This window comes from Lepidochelys kempii, chromosome 9 (assembly GCF_965140265.1).
Source record: "Lepidochelys kempii isolate rLepKem1 chromosome 9, rLepKem1.hap2, whole genome shotgun sequence".
Taxonomy (NCBI): Eukaryota; Metazoa; Chordata; order Testudines; family Cheloniidae; genus Lepidochelys; species Lepidochelys kempii.
In genome coordinates, this window is record NC_133264.1 from 85,711,050 (window position 1) to 85,731,306 (window position 20,257).

General features: G+C 41.8%; 1 protein-coding gene across 4 annotated transcripts in view; it reads left to right on the forward strand.

Moving 5' to 3' along the window:
* Positions 1–20,257, forward strand: part of SMARCA1 (SNF2 related chromatin remodeling ATPase 1) — a 76,138-nt gene that overhangs the window by 11,382 nt on the left and 44,499 nt on the right. For all 4 annotated transcript variants that reach the window (XR_012160976.1, XR_012160975.1, XM_073361261.1 and 1 more), the window contains exons 3-9: positions 4,194–4,360; positions 5,096–5,196; positions 5,311–5,411; positions 6,828–7,007; positions 12,327–12,482; positions 12,768–12,899; positions 16,939–17,007. Coding sequence is in view for 2 of the 4 variants with exons in the window: in XM_073361261.1 (XP_073217362.1) it covers positions 4,194–4,360; positions 5,096–5,196; positions 5,311–5,411; positions 6,828–7,007; positions 12,327–12,482; positions 12,768–12,899; positions 16,939–17,007 (906 nt within the window). In the remaining 2 variants the exon portion in view is untranslated. The remainder of the gene's footprint in view (positions 1–4,193; positions 4,361–5,095; positions 5,197–5,310; positions 5,412–6,827; positions 7,008–12,326; positions 12,483–12,767; positions 12,900–16,938; positions 17,008–20,257) is intronic.

The window sequence follows — 20,257 nt, forward strand, 5'->3', positions numbered from 1 at the left end:
ACACTACGTCTCTGAAAACACCACAGAATCCTAAATCTGGGCACCCTCCACAACATAACACTGCAAACTGTGATCCATCAGGTCAGGCTTAAGGAACAGAGAATGCTGGACAGGAAAGTAGAGCTAATCAGGACATTAAGGGAGAAACCCATAGCAGAACACACAAGGCCCACTCTTGAATGTCACTCACAGGGTCAGATTTTGGTGGATGCCAGTGACCAATGGCCTGCTACATTTTCATTAATGCTCTTCTAGAGAGTGGTGGAATTTGACGGAAATGCCAGATTAGATAGGAACAGGGACAGAGATCCGCTGCCAGAGAGGCTTAAGGAAATGATTGCTTGGCTGAGTGAATACTTCATTTTAAGTGCTAAGCACAGGTCAATGGTTAGAAAGAAAGTCAATGCGCTATGGTAATACAAATAACTGATCCCAAAAAGTAGCACCTGTGTTTTGCAAGGATATGTATTTTGGATCCAGTCTTCCGTAAATAGTACCCTTCTGCTGCTTGGAAGCAGAGAGGGTATATGCATCAAATAGCCTGTATTTTCAGCAGTCAGGCAATAAAGCAGTGTGATATTATTTTCCAGGGTTCACCCCTTAATATCCTCTAACCTGTAAAATTGTTGGCTATAAATCAGGTATGGCTGGCTTTGTTCCCAGTCAGCATCATCATCTGTCAGTCTGATTTAGACCTCCTGATCTTGGATTGCTTTATTTCCCTCTATTCTGTCGGTGGTGTTATCTGAGTTCGTTGGCGGTTCATTTGGCCCCTCAGACAAGGGTACTCCACTGGAGGTTGTAGTATGGTGCAGCTTACTTCCCTCTGCCTGTCTGACCAGCTCTTCTGGTTAGTGTTAGGCTGAACATGCATAGCCATGGCCCTGTCTCATTTCCTGTTGTGTCGCCCCCCACCCCCCTTTTGGGGCACCATGTTACAGCTCCCCCAAAGACAATAGGGAGGAAGCAGTCTCAGATCCCTGAACCCAGGCAGGCATTCTGATCAGCTTTTATGTAGGCTGCACGAGCTGGAGAGGAGTATCCTTGTGTCGTCCTCCCCTGTGTAGGAGGCAGGCAGAATCTAGCCCTTAGTAATATATTTTTCTCATCTCTACTTAGGCAACGTTTTCAGGTATGTTAGAAGTTTATACCTCTATTTACTCACAGGACAGGCATGGGCAACAATAATACAAGTTTATCCACATCATCCTCACAGACTCCCCCAACCCTGTTCTGGAGAGACCACCTCTAGAGGTTGAGATGGTAATATAATCTCTGTACAGTTTTTAGCTTGCTCCGGTTGCCAAGTATGTAGTTTCCCAGCCCAGTTGGGCTTTTTCTAACTGACAGTTTCAGGTTATTTTTGCAGCTGTGGGTTGCGGTATTTTGGGCTATTTTGCTGCCCTGCTGCTGCTGGCCACGCCTGCTGTCAGTGTCTCACTTGCACTGTGAGTGCTGTCAGTGTCTCACTTGCACTGTCTCATTGGCAGCATGCACAGAAGATGCTGTTGCCCTTAGTCCCTCAGCCCCGCTGCCCTGCTCCACTCTTCTGCCATCTGCTCTGCAGTTGTGTTGTGCTGCCCTGTTCTCTGAGACTGTCAACAAGGAGGCCAAGAGTTGTTACAGTTATAAAGGCAGCTGATCCCTTTTGTTACCAGCTGTCATAAATATAAAGGGAAGGGTAACCATCTTTCTGTATACAGAACTATAAAGTCCTCCTGACCAGAGGCAAAACCCTTTCACCTGTAAAGGGTTAAAAAGCTAAGATAACCTCGCTGGCACCTGACCAAAATGACCAATGAGGAGAGAAGTTGCTTTCAAAGCTGGAGGGGGGCGGGAACAAAGGGTTTGGCTGTCTGTATGATGCGTTTTGCTGGGAACAGATCAGGAATGCTCTTCAGAACTCCTGTAAAAAGTTAGTAAGCAATCTAGCTAGAAATGTGTTAGATTTCCTCTTGTTTAAATGGCTGATAAATAAGCTGTGCTGAATGGAATGTATATTCCTGTTTTTGTCTCTTTTTGTAAGTTAAGGTTTTGCCTAGAGGGATTCTCTGTTTTGAATCTGATTACCCTGTAAGGTATTTATCATCCTGATTTTACAGAGGTGATTCTCTTACCTTTTTCTTTAATTAAAATTCTTCTTTTAAGAACCTGATTGCTTTTTCATTGTTCTTAAGATCCAAGGGTTTGGGTCTGTGTTCACCTATGCAAATTGGTGAGGATTTTTATCAAGCTTTCCCCAGGAAAGGGGGTGTAGGGCTTGGGGGGATATTTTGGAGGGCAGACGTTTCCAAGTGGGTGCTTCCCCTGTTCTTTGTGTAACATTTTGGTGGTGGCAGCTTTTAACCTAAGCTGGTAAGAATAAGCTTAGGGGGTCTTTCATGCAGGTCCCCACATCTGTACCCTAGAGTTCAGAGTGGGGAAGGAACCGTGACACCAGCTCATTTTTCCAAAGCCACCAAGGGTATGTCCACGCAGCCAACAGTAGCAAGCCTCCCTGCCTGGATCCATTGGGTTAGTGGGGCTCTTGCTATTGGTCTAAAAACAGCTGGAGATGAGGGTGAACCACTTTGACTGCACGTTGAAGTTGTGGCTTGGGCCCTGAAGCCTAGGCAGGGTTTCGGTCTTGAAGGCTGAGCTTCACCCCAAGCCACGACTTCACTAACTGCACGGCTATTTTTAGAGCGCTCTTGTGAGCCCAACAAACCCAAGTCTGTTGACCCTTGCTGGGAGGCTTGTTGCCCCAGGCTGTGTAGGCATATCCCAAATGTCCAAGCTAATATCACTGCTGACCTGTGCTGGATTTGAAGCAGCAAATACTCTGTATCCCATTTCTCATCCATTGAGTTATCCAGCCTCCCACAAATGTGACATTTCATTGAACTGGGGAGAGGAGAATGGAAGCATACATTTGGGGTCAGTACATTTATATGCCTTTTGTGTGTCATGTACTGTTTATGGAACATACCTCTTTAGAAAGAAATCATAAAGTGAGTGAGAGAAACTGTAGGAACAAACATCTAAAAACCTGAATTTGATTATTTTATTTGTTGGGAACGAATACTTGTGGATAACTATAAAGTGGCGTTCTAGCTACTTGCACATTGTTCATGCAGTGCAGAATAATATTGTATGTGTTTTTATATATAACCTCTTTTAAAAAAAAAAATAAATGGAGTAAACCATATGTATATGAAAACTGCTAAAATTGTGTAGGCCGGCAATAATGAAGACCTTTATACAAAAACAATTCAGTAGCTATAAATTCAAGGGGGAATAATAACTGACTATAGTGGTATCTGTATTGAGTTTTTTAGAAAGACTTGTTCTTATGTGATTGTTAAACTGTGCTTGCCATCAAGATTTGAAGAGTTTGTGTGAAACTTATATTGCCCTCCTGTGGCAAAAAGGATGTATCAGCATCTTTTCAGCTTCATTTGTGAATATTGCTATCTTGCCACCGATAGACTGCTGCTGTTTGCATCTAACAGCTACCCAGCTCTTCTTTAGAGGAATCTTCTGTAGTTTACATATTGCTTAAGAAAGTTATGATACTAATTTATGTTTTTACTTTAGTATTTGAAACAAACACATATTGAGAGGTTAAAGGATTTCACAACGAAACTGTTTTAAGTTACATAATGCATAAGATTTTGTAAACACTGTTTAAGAACTGACAGGAAAATAGCATGGTGTTAGTTGCTGTCTTCTTTAAAAACTGTTATAGCTGTTATTTATAGTCTATTAAATACAGTGTAGCAGGTGTGACTCATGGACTTAAGAAACATTTGGAGCCTGAGCCTGCTCCAACTGAAGTCCAACAGAAAAATTAATTCACTTCAGTGGGAGCAGGATTGTGTATTAGTTGCTTTAGTTTTTGAAACAGCAACATATTACTAGTCAATGCAAACACTTCTCAGGTGGAATCTTGACCACAATAACTTAAATGAGGAGTTTTGCCATTGACTTGAGGGGGAGCCAGGATTTCATCCCTGGGTGTAAATAAAAAAAAAAAGTAATTTTTTGTCACTCATGTATGTAACATTTGTATGGAGTTCTCCTGCAAAGTTCACTTGCTCAGATTGCTCTGCAAGATCAGTACTGAGGTATGTAAGTTGCTTGTTTTAACAAAAATAAAATTATTGTTGGTGGGGAAAAGATGCACATTTCTTCTTTTTTGTTTTGTAACTTAGAAAACAGATCGGGCAAAAAGATTTGAATTTCTCCTGAAGCAGACGGAACTTTTTGCACATTTTATTCAGCCTGCAGCACAGAAATCTCCAACATCACCATTGAAAGTCAAATTGGGACGACCACGGATAAAGAAAGATGAAAAACAGAGTTTACTTTCAGCTGGGGAGTATGTTTTCGTATCTCTATTCTTATGTCAAAGTTCAAAGTTATTTTTTTCAAACAAATTATATATTTTTATTATCTATCTTTTAAATTGCAGTTGAAAAATTATGGCTTAAGTATGCCAGAACTCCTTGAAAAAGTAAAGTTGTAGTACTAAACAGGTGAAAGTGTGTGTGTGAGAGAGAGACTTTTCCCCCTGATTTGGGTGTTTTTTTATATGAGGCACTTAAATATTATTTTTGAAAGTTGCTTTTTTTAAAATTGGAATAATTTTTAGAAGTCATCCAAGCAAATATTTATGGAATTGAACATTCAACTGAAACTTTTCACTTATCCTTCCGAATGGTATACTGATCAATGGTCTATTGAATGGTATACCGATCAAGTGGCAGATTGTGTGGCCATAGTCCGTGTGTACCTTATGCCCCTCTGCCCCACTCCCTGCACAGCCACCTGCAGAATTTTTGCTTCCTTCTTGCACAGTACAACCATGGCTGAGGAGGAAAGGGCTGGATTTTAGCCTAAATAATTCAGAGCTGGAATGGATATCTGGGAATAATTACTTAATGATAAACTGGTTCTGTGGAAGAGCAGGTGATAGAATATAGATTTGCTGGATCAACAGTGATTTCTATCCTAATTTACTGTTTTCTCAAAAATGTAGTCAGGGTATATTCCATTAGCTCTGTTGAAAAGCTTTAGAATCCAAACTCACGTACAAACTTTCTTCCTTCTTCAGTTATCGTCACAGACGCACGGAGCAAGAGGAAGATGAAGAGCTGCTATCTGAGAGTCGAAAAACATCTAATGTGTGTGTTCGATTTGAGGAGTCACCCTCATGTGAGTATCCATGTTGGAAGTTTTCTGTTTGTTTTGATTGATTTAAGTAAGATCTCATAAGTAGATCACAATAAAATTAAAAAATTTCTAGTTAGAGGAATCTTACATTTGCAGATGTGAAAGGAGGAACGCTAAGAGATTACCAGGTTAGAGGGTTGAACTGGATGATCTCCTTGTATGAGAATGGCGTTAATGGAATTCTGGCAGATGAAATGGTAAGCAGCAAGATTTTGGAATTTATGTAGAGTAATCATTCTGTTTTGATCTTTTTTGTGTACATATGTGACCTTCATCAGCCCAAGGACTTTCTTCATGGGTTTAAATTGCATGCTCTGTGCACAATTTCCTCTAACAGGAAGAAATACATAGAATAATAAACTTATTGAAGCAGGATATCGCTTTGTACCCTTTTGACTAGTTATTGCACACATAGTTATATGCTCATGCCTATTTTGGAGCATAACACATGCATAGTTGTCACTGGTTCTTATTCTATATACAGTTAATATGTCTTAAAAAATGAAAATGTGAATTATTCTCTCATGCTTTCCAGAAAGAAAATGCCATACAGAATTTGTTAGCTAACTTAGGATTCTGCTGTTGCTGCTAAATAAATAAATAAATCTTTTTTTCCCCTCTGCATTTGACATTTCTGATGCTCTATAATTGTTGTGCTTGATATATTTTATTTTGTGAAATGGAATTAACTTTTTTATACTATATCTTTAAAAAAACAAGTCCTCATTGAAGTTGTCAATTTCTAGGAAAACGTTTAATACCGCAAAAGTCTATGTATTATATAGGGCCAAATCCAGCTCACTTTAATCACATGAATGTCTCTATTAACTGAGTTTCTCCTGTGATTAGGGCAAACAGGATCTGGGCCATAATATGCCTGTTTTGGTTCTTGCTTCATTTTGGATATTGACTACAGAGGCAAACATTTTTCCTGGATAGGTCCTCTTGGAGTTTGCCATCTATCCCAGTGATCTGCTTTCCCATTAACAAGTGCATAAGTTCCTAAAGTTAGCATTACACATGTGGATAGAAGAAAGAATAGATTTCTCTGGTGCTGATCTGACTCCCATTAAAGTCTTTCTATTGACTTAAATGGCAATTGTATTGGGCTGTAGGAGAGAGGATATGTTATGTTCTAGCTTCAGCAAAAGGGTCATTTTTTACTCTTTCCATCCTTTATGTGGTTAATGTACCCTTTTTGTGTAAGTAAAAAGATCATAATAGATGCAGTTTCATTAACGGTGAAATAAGTTTTTTGTGTAATTCAAACAAGAGATGCATAATATTATAGGGACTTTAATTTTTTATTAAACTTTGCTCTGAGCCATCTTGTAATTTAACATTGAAGTCCCTATAATTCATTTATATACAGTGGAACTCTTATAGTAAAACTATTTTGTTCTGTGCACAAAATGGCTGTATTCAGAATTGTAATTTGGATATTGTAATACATTGAAGCAACATGGGTTTTAATTCATCTCAAGAATAGACTTGCACTGTATGCATTTCACTGTAAGCAGTTTCAGCAGCAGCATTAAATAGCTGGAAAATAGTTTTGATGTCCTTAATGTTATGATGACACTTCATTTTAATTTTTTTCTTTGCTAATGTAGGGTCTTGGTAAAACTTTGCAAACAATAGCATTGCTAGGCTATCTGAAGCATTACCGAAACATTCCTGGACCACACATGGTCCTGGTTCCAAAATCAACTTTACACAATTGGATGAATGAATTTAAACGCTGGGTTCCATCTTTACGTGCGGTTTGTCTTATTGGAGACAAGGATGCCAGAGTAAGTGAACAACTGAAACGTATTATGCTTCGCATGTCAGAAAGTGGTGTTCCAGGAAATACAATTGTTTGAAGTAGTTTCTTTGGCTTGTGAAAAAATACTGTAGCTTTTAACCATCTAATTGTGGGGAGGTGTTTAGACGCTATGCCAATAGGTGTTATAGGAAATGCTAAAGTAGAATAACAGACAGGGATTTAACTGTAAAGAAATTGATGAACAATGTATCCCACTTGCCAAACTCCTTCCTCTGTTGATTTCACCTTTTTCTGGTGACTACTGAACTTCTGTACTCCCTTTTTCCCTTCAGCTGATTATATTCTTTACTTCTCAGCCTTGTTGTCACCTTCCCTTTGTCTCCTTTCTCTAGTGGTTGCTCTCCCCACCTTTTCTGGGCTTCCATTATTCCTTGGTCCTAATTGTAATGGGATGATGACAAGAGGAAAACTTTGGCTAATAAAGATGGAAAGATGTCTTATTTCTGTTTGACTGGTACCCAACACATGGTGATGGGCACAGTAGAAACATTTAGATTGTAGAATCTCTGAAGGGAACTGGTGGAAGAGCCATTATTTGTGTAATTTAAAACTATACTGGACAGAGTGAATTGGGTGAATTATAACAGCAGCAGCTCTGCTGTAGTTAAGATTAAGAGTTTGCTTACCGTTTAAAAGACAAGTGCTCTAAAATCCATGTGCTGACTTAGTTTGTCTTGAAATTCACTGTGCTTCATGGGGCGTGGCTTAGTTAATGCTCCAAATTTGGGGACATTTGAGCAAGGGGTTCCCAAGATAGAATCACTCTTAAAAACTACTATTTTTAAAAATTGTCTGGTTCTTCTAATTTGTGCACAGACAGATACCTGGGGCTCAAGCTATGGGTTTCCAGGCAGTCTGTCACCACAGTGACTACAGGTATGTCTGCACTTCATTGTAACCCTGTGCTGGAGCCGGGCTGAAGCCTAACTCCCCTTGTGTCTACACTGCAATTGCACTAACCCAGGGCTTTGACCCAGGATCCCAGGAACCCGAAGGGCTAGAGGTCTGGGCTTGAGTTAAGCAGGGACCCAGGGTTTGACCCTCTGTTGCTTTGTATATAGGCACAGCCCTGCTTGGTTCAGGTCCTGAGTCATCTGGAAGTATCTCACAATTCCATGTGACCACTTTTAGTCCTCTCTGTCCGAACAATCTTCAGTCCACTTTGTTGAAAAGGGAAGTCTGTTTCCCCCCGACCCCCCTTGGCAAACTGCAGCAGCTCGGGTCAGCCCATTCTCTTTTGAGCTCTGATCTGCGAGCACACTCTCAGAGAGCCTCCTGGGTTTGTAATGGAGAGCGAACCAAGAAATATCATGAAATCATAAAAAAGATAATATTGTCTGTTTGGTCACTCTCTTGAATTTTGAACTCCCTCTGTCCATCCTCAGGATGTGGGCAAGTGACAGTTGGTGTTGCCCACTCGCCCACATGTACTGGAAAAGGGCAATATTTTAAAGTGCTCTAAAATCTACACACAGACTCTGATTTTACTTTAGAAGTATTTTCAAAGAAACTAACATTAGTTAACCAGAGTGAAAATGAAAGATGGGGAAGTAATTGGGATAATGTAATCATTCTGAGCGAGATCCAAGAAAAACAAGTTGCTTGCAGTGTTGTAGCTGTACTGGTCCCAGGGTATGAGACACACAAGGTGGGTGAGATAATAGCTTTTAATGGATCAGTTTCTGCTGGTGGAAAAGCTCTGTGCATCTCGAAACTTCTTTTCCATCAACAGAGGTGGGTCTATTAAAAGCTATTACCTCACCCACCTTGTCTCTCAGAGTAAAGTAAGTCCTGGGTCACTTGTTCCAGAGACATCCTGATACACAGCCCCCTAACGAGCTGTTCATAATACTTCCGTAGTCTTGTAAGTTTTTTTTTCGTTCAGAGCCTGAGGAATATGGGGAGTTGAAGCTGTGGAGGTGCTGTTGAAGTGGTGCAGGGGATGTGGAGTTTGGCAGTCTACAGAGTGGAGGCTTTACATCATTGCCGACCCTTGGTCCTTCGGGTTGTGCTCTGGCACAGCTACTGAGGATCCAGGACATCACCAGACAATGACCCTTCACAACCATTGTGCTTATGTCAGAGCTTTGATAAAGAATCGGATTTCTAAAAAAGGAGATTTTGTGTGTGTGGTTTTTTTTAAGGTCCCTCGATAAATAGAGGATTGTCCTCAAAAAAGGACCCTTGATCTCTGAAAGCTCAGAAGCAGTGACAAAGTAGATCCATAACTGGGGAACTTAAGCACTTTCTCCTATAGTGACATACTTAAGGGGAAGGGAAGTGGAGCCACCTGGTCCCTCCCCCACAGTTCCTCCTCTATGGCTCCCCTTTCCTCCACTGCATCCCGACTGGCAAATTAACCCAGAAATCATCATTTTCTTTATGCTGCGTCCAGCAGTGGAGAAGGGGCATCAGCTTCACCCTTCCCCCGATGCCATTGTCTGTGGAGAAAAAGGAGAGGCCAGAGCTGTGCAGAAAAGAGAAGAGTTTATATCTGGGTATGGGGTATCTCCCAACCCTTCACACATTCATATCACCTATTTCTGTCCCCCACTTCAAAATGTGACCCACAGTGATTAGACTGGAATGGGGAGCTGAGAATAAGCATGTTGAGTGCATGGCATGTGATCAGTACTGAGGTGGAATGGGGGGCTGAGAACAGGCATGCTTGAACATGCTCCAAGCACACACTGCTAAGACCAGAGTCAGGGCTTGGGAGCTGAGAACAGGCAAACTTGGTGCAGGGCAGAGGCCCACAAGTGCTGAAACTGTGGGAAAGGGGATGAGAATACCCACTCGTGAATTGGAGCAATTCATACCTCTAAAACTATTGTTGCAGGTTGTATTCACTTCTATGAGAAGTTCTTATTCGGCTGAGAATGTTTCACTGACTGGAAGGACTGTTTCATATATGTCTCTGCCTCCTGTGCTGCAAATGCATGTGGACAGCCCCTTCCCCATACATTAGGCCCAGATTTGGGGTAGGGACTCTGCATCTTCACCTTTGGGCTCCTTCCTGCCTCCATCTGCTGCAGGCACTCTTCACAGCCTCACTATCATGCCACCTCCCCATCACCCCTCCAAGCTTGCCAGGGACCTAGAATGATGATTAGGTGTGGGGGGTCTTGGAATAGGGGTGCTCAGATCAGCAGGAGGTGTGGGGATGGTCAGAGTAATGGATACGATGGAGGAGATGGAGCAGCATCCGAGTAGTGCTAGGAGAATCTGAGAAGTTGGGGGGACGTGGAGAGTCGTAGTACAGCGTGTGTGATGGTTGGGGGAGTGTTGTAGCAGCACAAGGTAGAGCGGGGTGGGAAGGAGGGGGTCTGAGTTGATCAGTGATGGGGGGGGGGGGCGGCTGCATCTGTGCCCTCCCGTAGCTATCCCTCCTTTCAAAAAAAAAGTCCCATGGATTCATGCTAGTGTCCCTGCACTGTACCTGCATCCTTTCCCTAGCTCTTTAACCAGCAGATCCCATGTGGAAATCTGACTCTGAGGGGAAGAGGGCTGAGAGGGAAGAACTGAGCTATGCTGGAGAGGTAGAAAGATTAGATGATGCAGGGGCAGTGAAGGAGCTATCATGCAGCCAGTGCATTCTGTGGCAGGATTAATGGTGGCCAAGGAGCTGAAGACCGTGGGGGGCGGGAGGGGGGAGAATTATGGGTGGGCAGGGGCTGCTGAGAAATTAAATGTTCCAAAGTTTCACTAGTGCAGTGTTAAGGCTGCCCAGTGGTGCCTGGTGCCCCTCCAGAATACGGAGTGTGACTGAACTTAATTCTCTGAAAGCCTGGAAATACAAAGATAAGGTACATGCCTTCCCTGCAGTGCAACCTCTTTGTGCAGTGCCCCAACATGCCACTAACACACATGCTAGCACTCCTACCTTTACAAATGTCATGGAAAACCTTGGGCATAGAGCACATGAGCACTGCAGGACTAAGTTTGCTATGCTTGACATTAGACAGAAGCTGCCTGTACTCCAGTACTGAGCCTACCCCACACAAACTACTCCATGCTTGTACAATATTACTACCATTTTGCTCTTGTCCTGCAGATTGCTTTTGAGACGGTATATTCATTTTGCCTTGCCTTCACTTAACTCTGGCTAAGCCCTGGCTAAGCCCTGGAGTACGCTACCAGACTGCTGGCAGTCCCCATGACAAGAAGACCCTGTGTACCTCTGCAGATATAACCTCCAAAATTCAATGGGGCATGCTTGGTGTCTTAAGGTACACATGCGCCTCTTGTCATGAACCAGTCACAGCTTTGCATACTAGCTCCAACCAATCGCTCCACCACTAAATGCAGCTACAGCGAATGCAGGTGGAGTGTGTGCAGACAGTGTCGTAATTCAGATCTCTAGAACATAACACAAACACAGCACATGTTTAGCCCTTCCTAATGTCTGTGTATTACAGATTTTAAGGATACAGGGGACCATTAGGTCTTCTAGTCTGACCTTATTAACACAGGCCATAGAATTTCATCCAGCTCTTTCTGTATTGAGTCTAATAACTTGTTTGATTAAAGCAGATCTTCCAGAAAGGCATCCAGTCTTAATCTGAAGATTGTGAGAGAGAGAATCTCCATTTCCCTTGGCAATTTGTTAATCTTTGCACCTCTATAATGGAACCGTGGCTATTGCCAGCCCTCAAGTGTGTGTATGGGGGCAGGGGGTACAGTTAAAGCTGCAGGTAGCTAAAGTTGCATTGCAGGATGTCATGTATCTTAACGGTGTGTCCTGGTTTACATTTGTGTTGCTTTACCTCTTTTTATTTCCTGGTCTTCAGGGGTTTAAGTTTAGCATCCACATTCTAGAAATGCACAAGACATTACTGGGCAACCTTAGCTCTACATTAACCCAATATTTGGGCATTTAATATACAACATGGTTGAAAACACTCCTTCACGTGTCTCTGAAGGGGATGTCTTAGTTAACTATTTCACTGCTGATCACTTAACAGGAAATATTTATTTTAAAAATACATAGTTATGCTTAAGAATAAACACCCACTGAGGTGAATGGGGACGATTTATGCCTTTCGTCTTAACTCCAGCTGCTGATCAGTTTATGCCCTGAAACATAGATTGGAAGCCTTTGTTGTTTGACTTGAATTAGTGTAACTCTAGGTATTCTTTTTCATATGTGGTTAATCTTTTATTTTTTTTACTCGTTAACCTTTTGTTTCAATAATATTGGCAGACATAAGGGGCAGAGAGCTCCAGATAAGTTATGCTCGCTGTTGTTACTTAATATCTATTAATTAATATTATTTTACATTAGGCTGCTTTTATCCGTGATGTTATGATGCCTGGAGAGTGGGATGTTTGCGTTACCTCATATGAAATGGTAATTAAGGAGAAATCTGTTTTCAAAAAGTTTAACTGGAGATACTTGGTGATAGATGAAGCCCACAGAATAAAGAATGAAAAATCTAAGGTAAACTTCAATTTCAGTATTTTCGTAACCTTTGCTTGAGCATTTTGTAGCAAAATATTTTTAGATTTTAAATGTTAGATTATATTCTAGTCCTATTCAAATCCTTCCTGAAGGTCGTTTTTTGAAAATAATAGTTTGATCTTCTGGGGCTTGAATTTCAGAGGTACTGAGCACATGGCGCTCTCAAAGACTTCAGTTGAAGTGATGGGTGCTCAGGATTTTTGAAAATCTGTCCCTTATGTGTTTAAGCCACAGATAACAAATGCTGTTTGTTATTTTTCCTAGCTCTCTGAGATTGTACGTGAGTTCAAGACAACAAATAGGTTGCTGCTGACAGGAACTCCTTTACAGAACAACCTCCATGAACTGTGGGCATTACTCAACTTTCTTTTACCTGATGTCTTCAATTCTGCAGATGTAAGCTGGGGCCTGATATATATTTTCGCTAGCATAATTCTGATGATATATCCTGCAGAGAGGATGAATTACCCAGTGGTTAGAGTGGCCTTGGACTTGAGATATGCAGATTCAATCCCTTCATTTTATCACAGGCTTCCTGTGTAACCATGGGCAAATCTTAGGGCTTGTCTACACTACCTGCTGGATCGGCGGGCAGCGATCGATCCAGTGGGGGGTCAATTTATCACGTCTAGTATAGATGCAATAAATTGATCACTGAGCGCTCTCCTGTCGAGTCTGGTACTCCACCAGCATGAGAAGCGCAAGTGGAGTTGACGGGAGAGTGTCTGCTGTCAACTTACCGCAGTGAAATCACTGTGGTAAGTAGATTTAAGTACATGGACTTCAGCTATGCTATTCACATAGCTGAAGTTGCGTATCTTAGATCAACCCTGCGCAGTAGTGTAGAGAAGCCCTCAGTCTTTTTGTGCCTCAGTTCCCTAATTCCCAGTGGTGTTGAGAAGATAAATACATTAAAGGTTACGAGGTGCTCAGACACTATGGTAGTGGGTGCCATATAAATATGAGATAAATATTTTTAAAAATCATGGATACAGTGTGTCTCTACTACCTATCATTTTAATTCTGGGTAGAGCCAGTTGAAATTCTTCCTTGCAGAAAGGTTTCATATGGTAAAATACAGTTCTCTCTTTATTCTTAGAGCGAACAGACTGAATTTTTCATGCCAGTTTAATACTGTCAAAATCCACATTTTGGTAGTTTATTTGCAAACTGAGGGCCCAGTTCTGCAAATGCTCAGCTTTTGGCTAGACTAGGATTTAAAGGTGTGATGTTGGTTAACACATGTGAACCAGCACATTTTAAAACTGTCTTGTCTACACTAGACTTTTAAGACATTTCAGGTAGCATGTGTTAGCTAACACCTTTAAATCCTAGTCTGGACAAGGCTTTAGGGCCTGTTTTCCTAAGATTTTGCTTCTTGTGCTACACTTACACCATGCAAAGTGGGTGTAAAATGCTGCTAAATTAAAGTGGATAAACTTAAACTGATTTAATCCTTACTTATATCACTGTTACTTATAAATGTGAGTTAAACCAAGTTGTGAGTCTATGCTGAACATATAATTTGCACAGTAAACTTTATGCTTTTTCACTTAGAATTTACACGTTTTCCTTTCACTACCTCTTCCCTTTGCTTTTTTTCTGTCACTCTACTCATCTTGTTGCTTTGATTCAGTTACTTCCATTCTTCTTGCTTCATGTCTCTATCTGATCTCACTTTTTATGGTCCAATTTCCTTGTCTCTTCCCCTGCTTTTCATTATGCAACCTGACTTGATGCACTATGATAGGCACTCAGATGTTACAGTGGTAGGCCTGGTATAAAATCCAGGAGGGAAAAGAGTAGGCACTTCTGTTAAAAAGAGGTTCTATGTTTTACCAGTGAAGTTATTCAATTGGCTTTAAAGTTTATGGATGCTGTTAAACTTGCCGAGAGCAATGGCCTGTGTCTTCTCTCACTGGTGTAACTCCATTGACTTCATTTTTACATGACAGCGAGAGAATGTCAACAATAATGTAATGAGATTTAACACCCTTGTAGGGGAAAAATGCTAAAGGGAACACCCCCCTCCCTCGCCCCTCCCCGTAGAACTTCAAAAAGGGGAAGCTGGTTAAACAGAAATTTAAAAGACCGTCACAAGGGCGATATGTCTGCAAACTGTGAGGAGACTATTTAAGAACACTATAATAAAGGCTCAAATTTAAACATATACCCCAAATAAAAACCAGTAAGAGGACCCAAAAAATGCCATCATGGCTAAACAGCAGAGTAAAACAGGTGATGAGCGGCAAAAATGCATTTTTAAAAATTGGAAGTCAAATCCTAATGCGGAAAATAGAAAGGAGCATAAACTCTGGAAAGCAAGTGTAAAAGTAGAATCATAGAATATCAGGGTTGGAAGGGACCTCAGGAGGTCATCTAGTCCAACCCCCTGCTCAAAAGCAGGACCCATCCCAATTAATTAGGCAGGCCAAAACAGAATTGGAAGAGCAACTAGCAAAAGACACAAACTAACAGCAAATTTCGTTTTAAGTACATTATCAGCAGGAAGCTTGCCAAACAGTCAGTGGGGCCACTGGACGATTGAGATGTTAAAGGAGCACTCAAGAAAGACAAGGCTGTTACGGAGAAGCTAAATGAATTCTTGCATCAGTCTTTGCTGCGAAGGATGTGAGGGAGATCCCCACACCTGTGCCATTCTTTTAAGGTTACAAATCTGAGGAACTGTCCCAGATTCAGGTGTCAATAGAGGCAGTCTTGAAACAAATTGATAAATGTAACAGTGATATGTCACCAGTACTGGATGATATCCACCCAAAAGTTCTGAAGGAACTCAAATATGAAATTGCAGAACTACTAACTGTGTTATTTAATCTACTACTTAAATCTGCCTCTGTAACATATAACTGGAGGGTAGCTAGTGTTATGCCAATTTAAAAAAAGTCTCCAGAGGTGATCCTGACAATTACAGGCCAGTAAGCCTAACTTCAGTACCTGACAAACTGGTTGAAACAATACTAAAGAACTGAATTTTCGGACACGTAGATGAACATGATATATTGGGGAAGAGTCAACACAGCTTTTGTAAAGGAAAATCATACCTTATCAATGTATTAGAATTCTTTGAAGTAGTCAACAAGCATGTAGACAAAGACGATCCAGTGAATGTAGTTTACTTGGACTTCCAGAAAGCCTTTGACAAGGTCCCTCACCAAAAGATCTTAATTGAAGTAAGTAGACATGGAATAAGAGGGAAAGTTCTGTCATAGATTTGTAATTGGTTAAAAGGTGGGGGGGCAAGGGATAGGACTAAACGGTCAGCTTTCACAAGGGAAAGAGGTAAATAGCAAGGTCTCCCAGGGATCTGTAGTAGGACCAGTGCTGTTCAATATATTCATAAAATGATCTGGAAAAAGGGGTGAACTGTGATGTGGCCAAACTTGTGGATGATATAAAATTACTCGGGATAGTTAAGTCCAAAGCTGACTAAGAAGAGTTACAAAGGGATATTACAAAACTGGGTGACTGGTCAAGAAAATGGCAGACGATATTCAATATTGATAAATGCAAAGTAATGCACATTGGAAAACCATATTCCCGACTATATGTACAAAATGATGAAGCCCAATTAGCTGTTACCACTCAAGACAGATCTTGGAGTCTTCATGGATACTTCCCTGAAAATATCTGTTCAATGTATAGCCGCAGTCAAAAAAGCTAACAATGTTAGGAACCTTTGAGAAAGGGATAGATAATAAAACAGAAAATATAATACCACTATATAAATTCATGGTATGTCCACACCTTGAATACTGCATGCAGTTCTAATGGACTTATCTCATAAAAGGTGCAGAGAAGGGCAACAAAAGTTATTAGGGGCATGGAACAGCTTCCATGTAAGGAGATTTGCTTGAAAAGAGACTGGGGGGAGGGTATAGTAGAGGTCTATAAAATCATGAATGACATGGAGAAAATGAATAGGGAAGTGTGTTGTTTGGCCCTTCATGTAACTCAAGAACCAGGTGTCACCCAATGACATTAATAGGCAGCAGGTTTAAAGTGAACATAAGGAAGTACTACTTCACACAACACATAGTCAATCTGTGGAACTTGTGGCCATGGGATGTTGTGAAAGCCAAAAACCTAACTGGGTTACAAAAAGAATTGGATAAGTTCATGGATGATAGGTCCATCAATGACTATTAACTAAGCTGGTCAGGGACGCGACCCCAGACTCTGGGTATCCCAAAACCTTCAAGTGCTAGGAGCTAGGACTAGACGACTGGAGATGGATTGCTGAAATTGTCCTTATTCTGCTCAGTCTCAAGCATCTTGCCACTGTCAGAGAGAGGATACTGGTCTATATGGACTATTGGTCTGACCGAGTATGGCTGTTCTTATGTTCGCATGTGTGTCTGTTATTGAAAGTAAAGATGAAACTGTACATGCTAACAATAATTTGTTTTTCCTGCAGGACTTTGACTCATGGTTTGATACTAAAAATTGTCTTGGTGATCAAAAACTTGTAGAAAGACTTCATGCAGTAAGTAATAGCAGCGATGGTAATATATTATTGCTACAAAATAACTTTAAAACAAAAGTCTAATTCTTGTCTCTTATTTCTCCTCAAATTATGATAAAATGCATTGTGGTAAATGTATATAAATATTTGTATTCTCATTAATTTTAGAATTAGCATATATTTATATTGTTTTTACAGTAGTATCTGCCATAATTTCTATGTCAAATATCTATCAGCATTTCTGTTAGTTTTTCCAAATTTTTATCTTTTATAACATTACTGTTTGCAATAGAAACATCACAGCTTATTAATCCATAAATAAACTAAGAATTGCAAGGAGTTTTGAAACTATTAATCATGTTGAATTACTGACGTGCTGCATTGACACTAGGGTGAAATCAAGACAGAATTTCAGTTTTATCTGTGAATATTGTGGTTCGTTTAGAATCAAGATTTTAATAATTTTCTTTAGTGTATTAATAGAGGATATTAAAAAAAAAAAAAAAAGGAAGAGTTCACAACCGGGACTTTGGAGCGGAGCCCGGAGCTGGAGTGCGGAGCACAGCTCCAAAGCCCTGTTCACAACACTTCTATTGTTGAAATTCTATCGTAAGAAATCTTGCTGTTCAGCTCTAATACAGTTACAATGGTATTTTTATTTGATTAGATCTGAGTAACTAGATGTTTAAAAACCCATGGCTCAGATAATTGAAAGAAGGGTCATCCGCTCAAAGGTCTTATGCTTCTTCACTGGCTCAGGGCCTTGGTGCCCCTCCCTCTTCTCCCCACTCTGATGTTGGAGCTGAGTTACCAAAGACTCACCCTGATTGCAGTTGACACAAATGTCTGTAGGGGAGGCTCTGGAGGAGGGGGAAATAATATAACCTGAGGGCTCTCTTGGGAGCCAAAATGAGGAGGACCGTGTTCATCTTCCCTCAACTCTGTCCTTGTCCTCATCCTACCCGCTCTTCTCCCTGACCTGTCCAGTTCCCACTCTGTCTCTAAATGTAGACCTTGAATCCAGAGAGAGGCAGCATCTGCAGTGTTGATCTGAGGGGATGATCTGAACTGATACGTTAGGAAGCATAAGTTCCAGTGTAATGCCTGGGCTGTAGTAACTTATGTATTTCTGATTTAGAATAGTGTATTTTTGGATGTGCCTATTTAGTTGAAAAGAGAAGCCCCTCGTTACATTTTATTCACTCCTTAGATACATAATTCTGAATAAAGTAGAGCCTCACCAGTGAGCACTAGTGAAGGGAACCAGCAGAATAAATTAGTCACATCAGCATGTCTGTGAATGTTGGAGTGATCATTGTGGGGCAGTCCACCCTTGGCCCTGTCCCTCTCGTTGACTAAGCCATGAGAAAAGGCTACTTAAATTGCTGCTATTCTTTCTCCTGCCTGTGGCTACATGGATGGATGTGGGGCCAGATTCCGTCTGTGGCTGTGGGAGTAAAGAGGAACTATCTCACTGAGGCCATATCTACACTACGAAAGTACTCAGATTTTATGGAAGTCGATTTTTGGGAACAGATTTTATGAAGTCGAGTGCATGCGTCCATACGAAGCACATTAATTCGGCGGTGTGCATCCACAGTACCGTGGCAAGCGTCAACATTTTGAGCGGTGCACTGTAGGTAGCTATCCCACAGTTCCCGCAGTCCCCACTGCCCATTGGAATTCTAGGCTGAGCTCCCAGTGTCTGATGGGGCCAAAAATTTGTCACGGGTGGTTATGGGTAAATGTCGTCAGTCAACCCTCCCTCCCTCCATGAAAGCAACAGCAGACAATCATTTTGCGCCCTTTTCCCTGGACTGCCCAAGCAGACGCCATAGCACAGCAAGCATGGAGCCCGTTCAGCTCACTGCAGCAGTTATGACCATTGTAAACCCCTCACGCATTATCGTGCAGTTTATGCAGAACGAGCACTTGAAAAACCAGGCAAGGAGGCGACAGAAGCGCGGTGATGAGGACACGAACACAGATTTCTCTAAAACTGCAGTCCCCAGCAATTTGGAGATCATGGTGTTACTGGGGCAGGCTCATGCCGTGGGATGCCGATTGTGGGCCTGGGAAACAAGCACAGAGTGGTGGGACCACATAGTGTTGCAGGTTTGGGATGATTCCCAGTGGCTCCGAAACTTTCGCATGCGTAAAGGCACTTTTTTGGAACTTTGACTTGCTTTTCCCTGCCCTGAAGCGCAAGAATACCAGGATGAGAGCAGCCCTCACAGTTCACAAGCGAGCGGCAATAGCCCTGTGGAAGCTTGCAACGCCAGACAGCTACCGGTCAGTCGGTAATCAATTTGGAATGGACAAATCTACTGTGGGGGTTGCTGTGATGCAAGTAGCCAACGCAATCATTGAGCTGCTGCTAGCAAAGGTAGTGACTCTGGGAAATGTGCCGGTCATACTAGATGGCTTTGCTGCAATGGGATTCCCTAACTGTGGTGGGGCTATAGACAGAACGCATATCCCTATCTTGGGACCGGACCACCAGGGCAGCCAGTACATAAATTGCAAGGGGTACTTTTCAATGGTGCTGCAAGCACTGGTGGATCACAAGGAACGTTTCACCAACATCAACGTGGGATGGCCGGGAAAGGTTCATGACGCTCGTGTCTTCAGGAACTCTGGTCTGTTTAAATGGCTGCAGGAAGGGATTTACTTCCCAGACCAGAAAATAACTGTTGGGGAAGTTGAAAATGCCTATAGTTTTCCTTGGGGACCCAGCCTACCCCTTAATGCCCTGGCTCGTGAAGCTGTACACAGGCTCTGTGGACAGTAGTAAGGGGCTGTTCAACTACAGGCTGAGCAAGTGCAGAATGGTGGTAGAGTGTGCATTTGGACGTTTAAAGGGTCGCTGGCACAGTTTACTGAGTCGCTCAGACCTCAGTGAAACCAATATTCCCATTGTTATTGCTGCTTGCTCTGTGCTCCACAATCTCTGTGAGAATAAAGGGGAGACGTTTATGGCGGGGTGGGAGGTTGATGCAAATCGCCTGGCCACTGATTACACGCAGCCAGACACCACGGCAGTTAGAAGAGCACAGCAGGAAGTGCTGCACATCAGAGAAGCTTTGAAAACCTGTTTCATGACTGGCCAGGGTACTGTGTGACAGTTCTGTTTGTTTCTCCTTGATGAAAACCTGCCCCCTTGGTTGCCTCTAAATTCCCTGTAAGCCACCTGTCCTCCCCCCTTAGATCACAGCTTGCTTGCAAAGGAAATAAAGTCACTATCTTTTAAAAAAGTGTATTCTTTATTAAT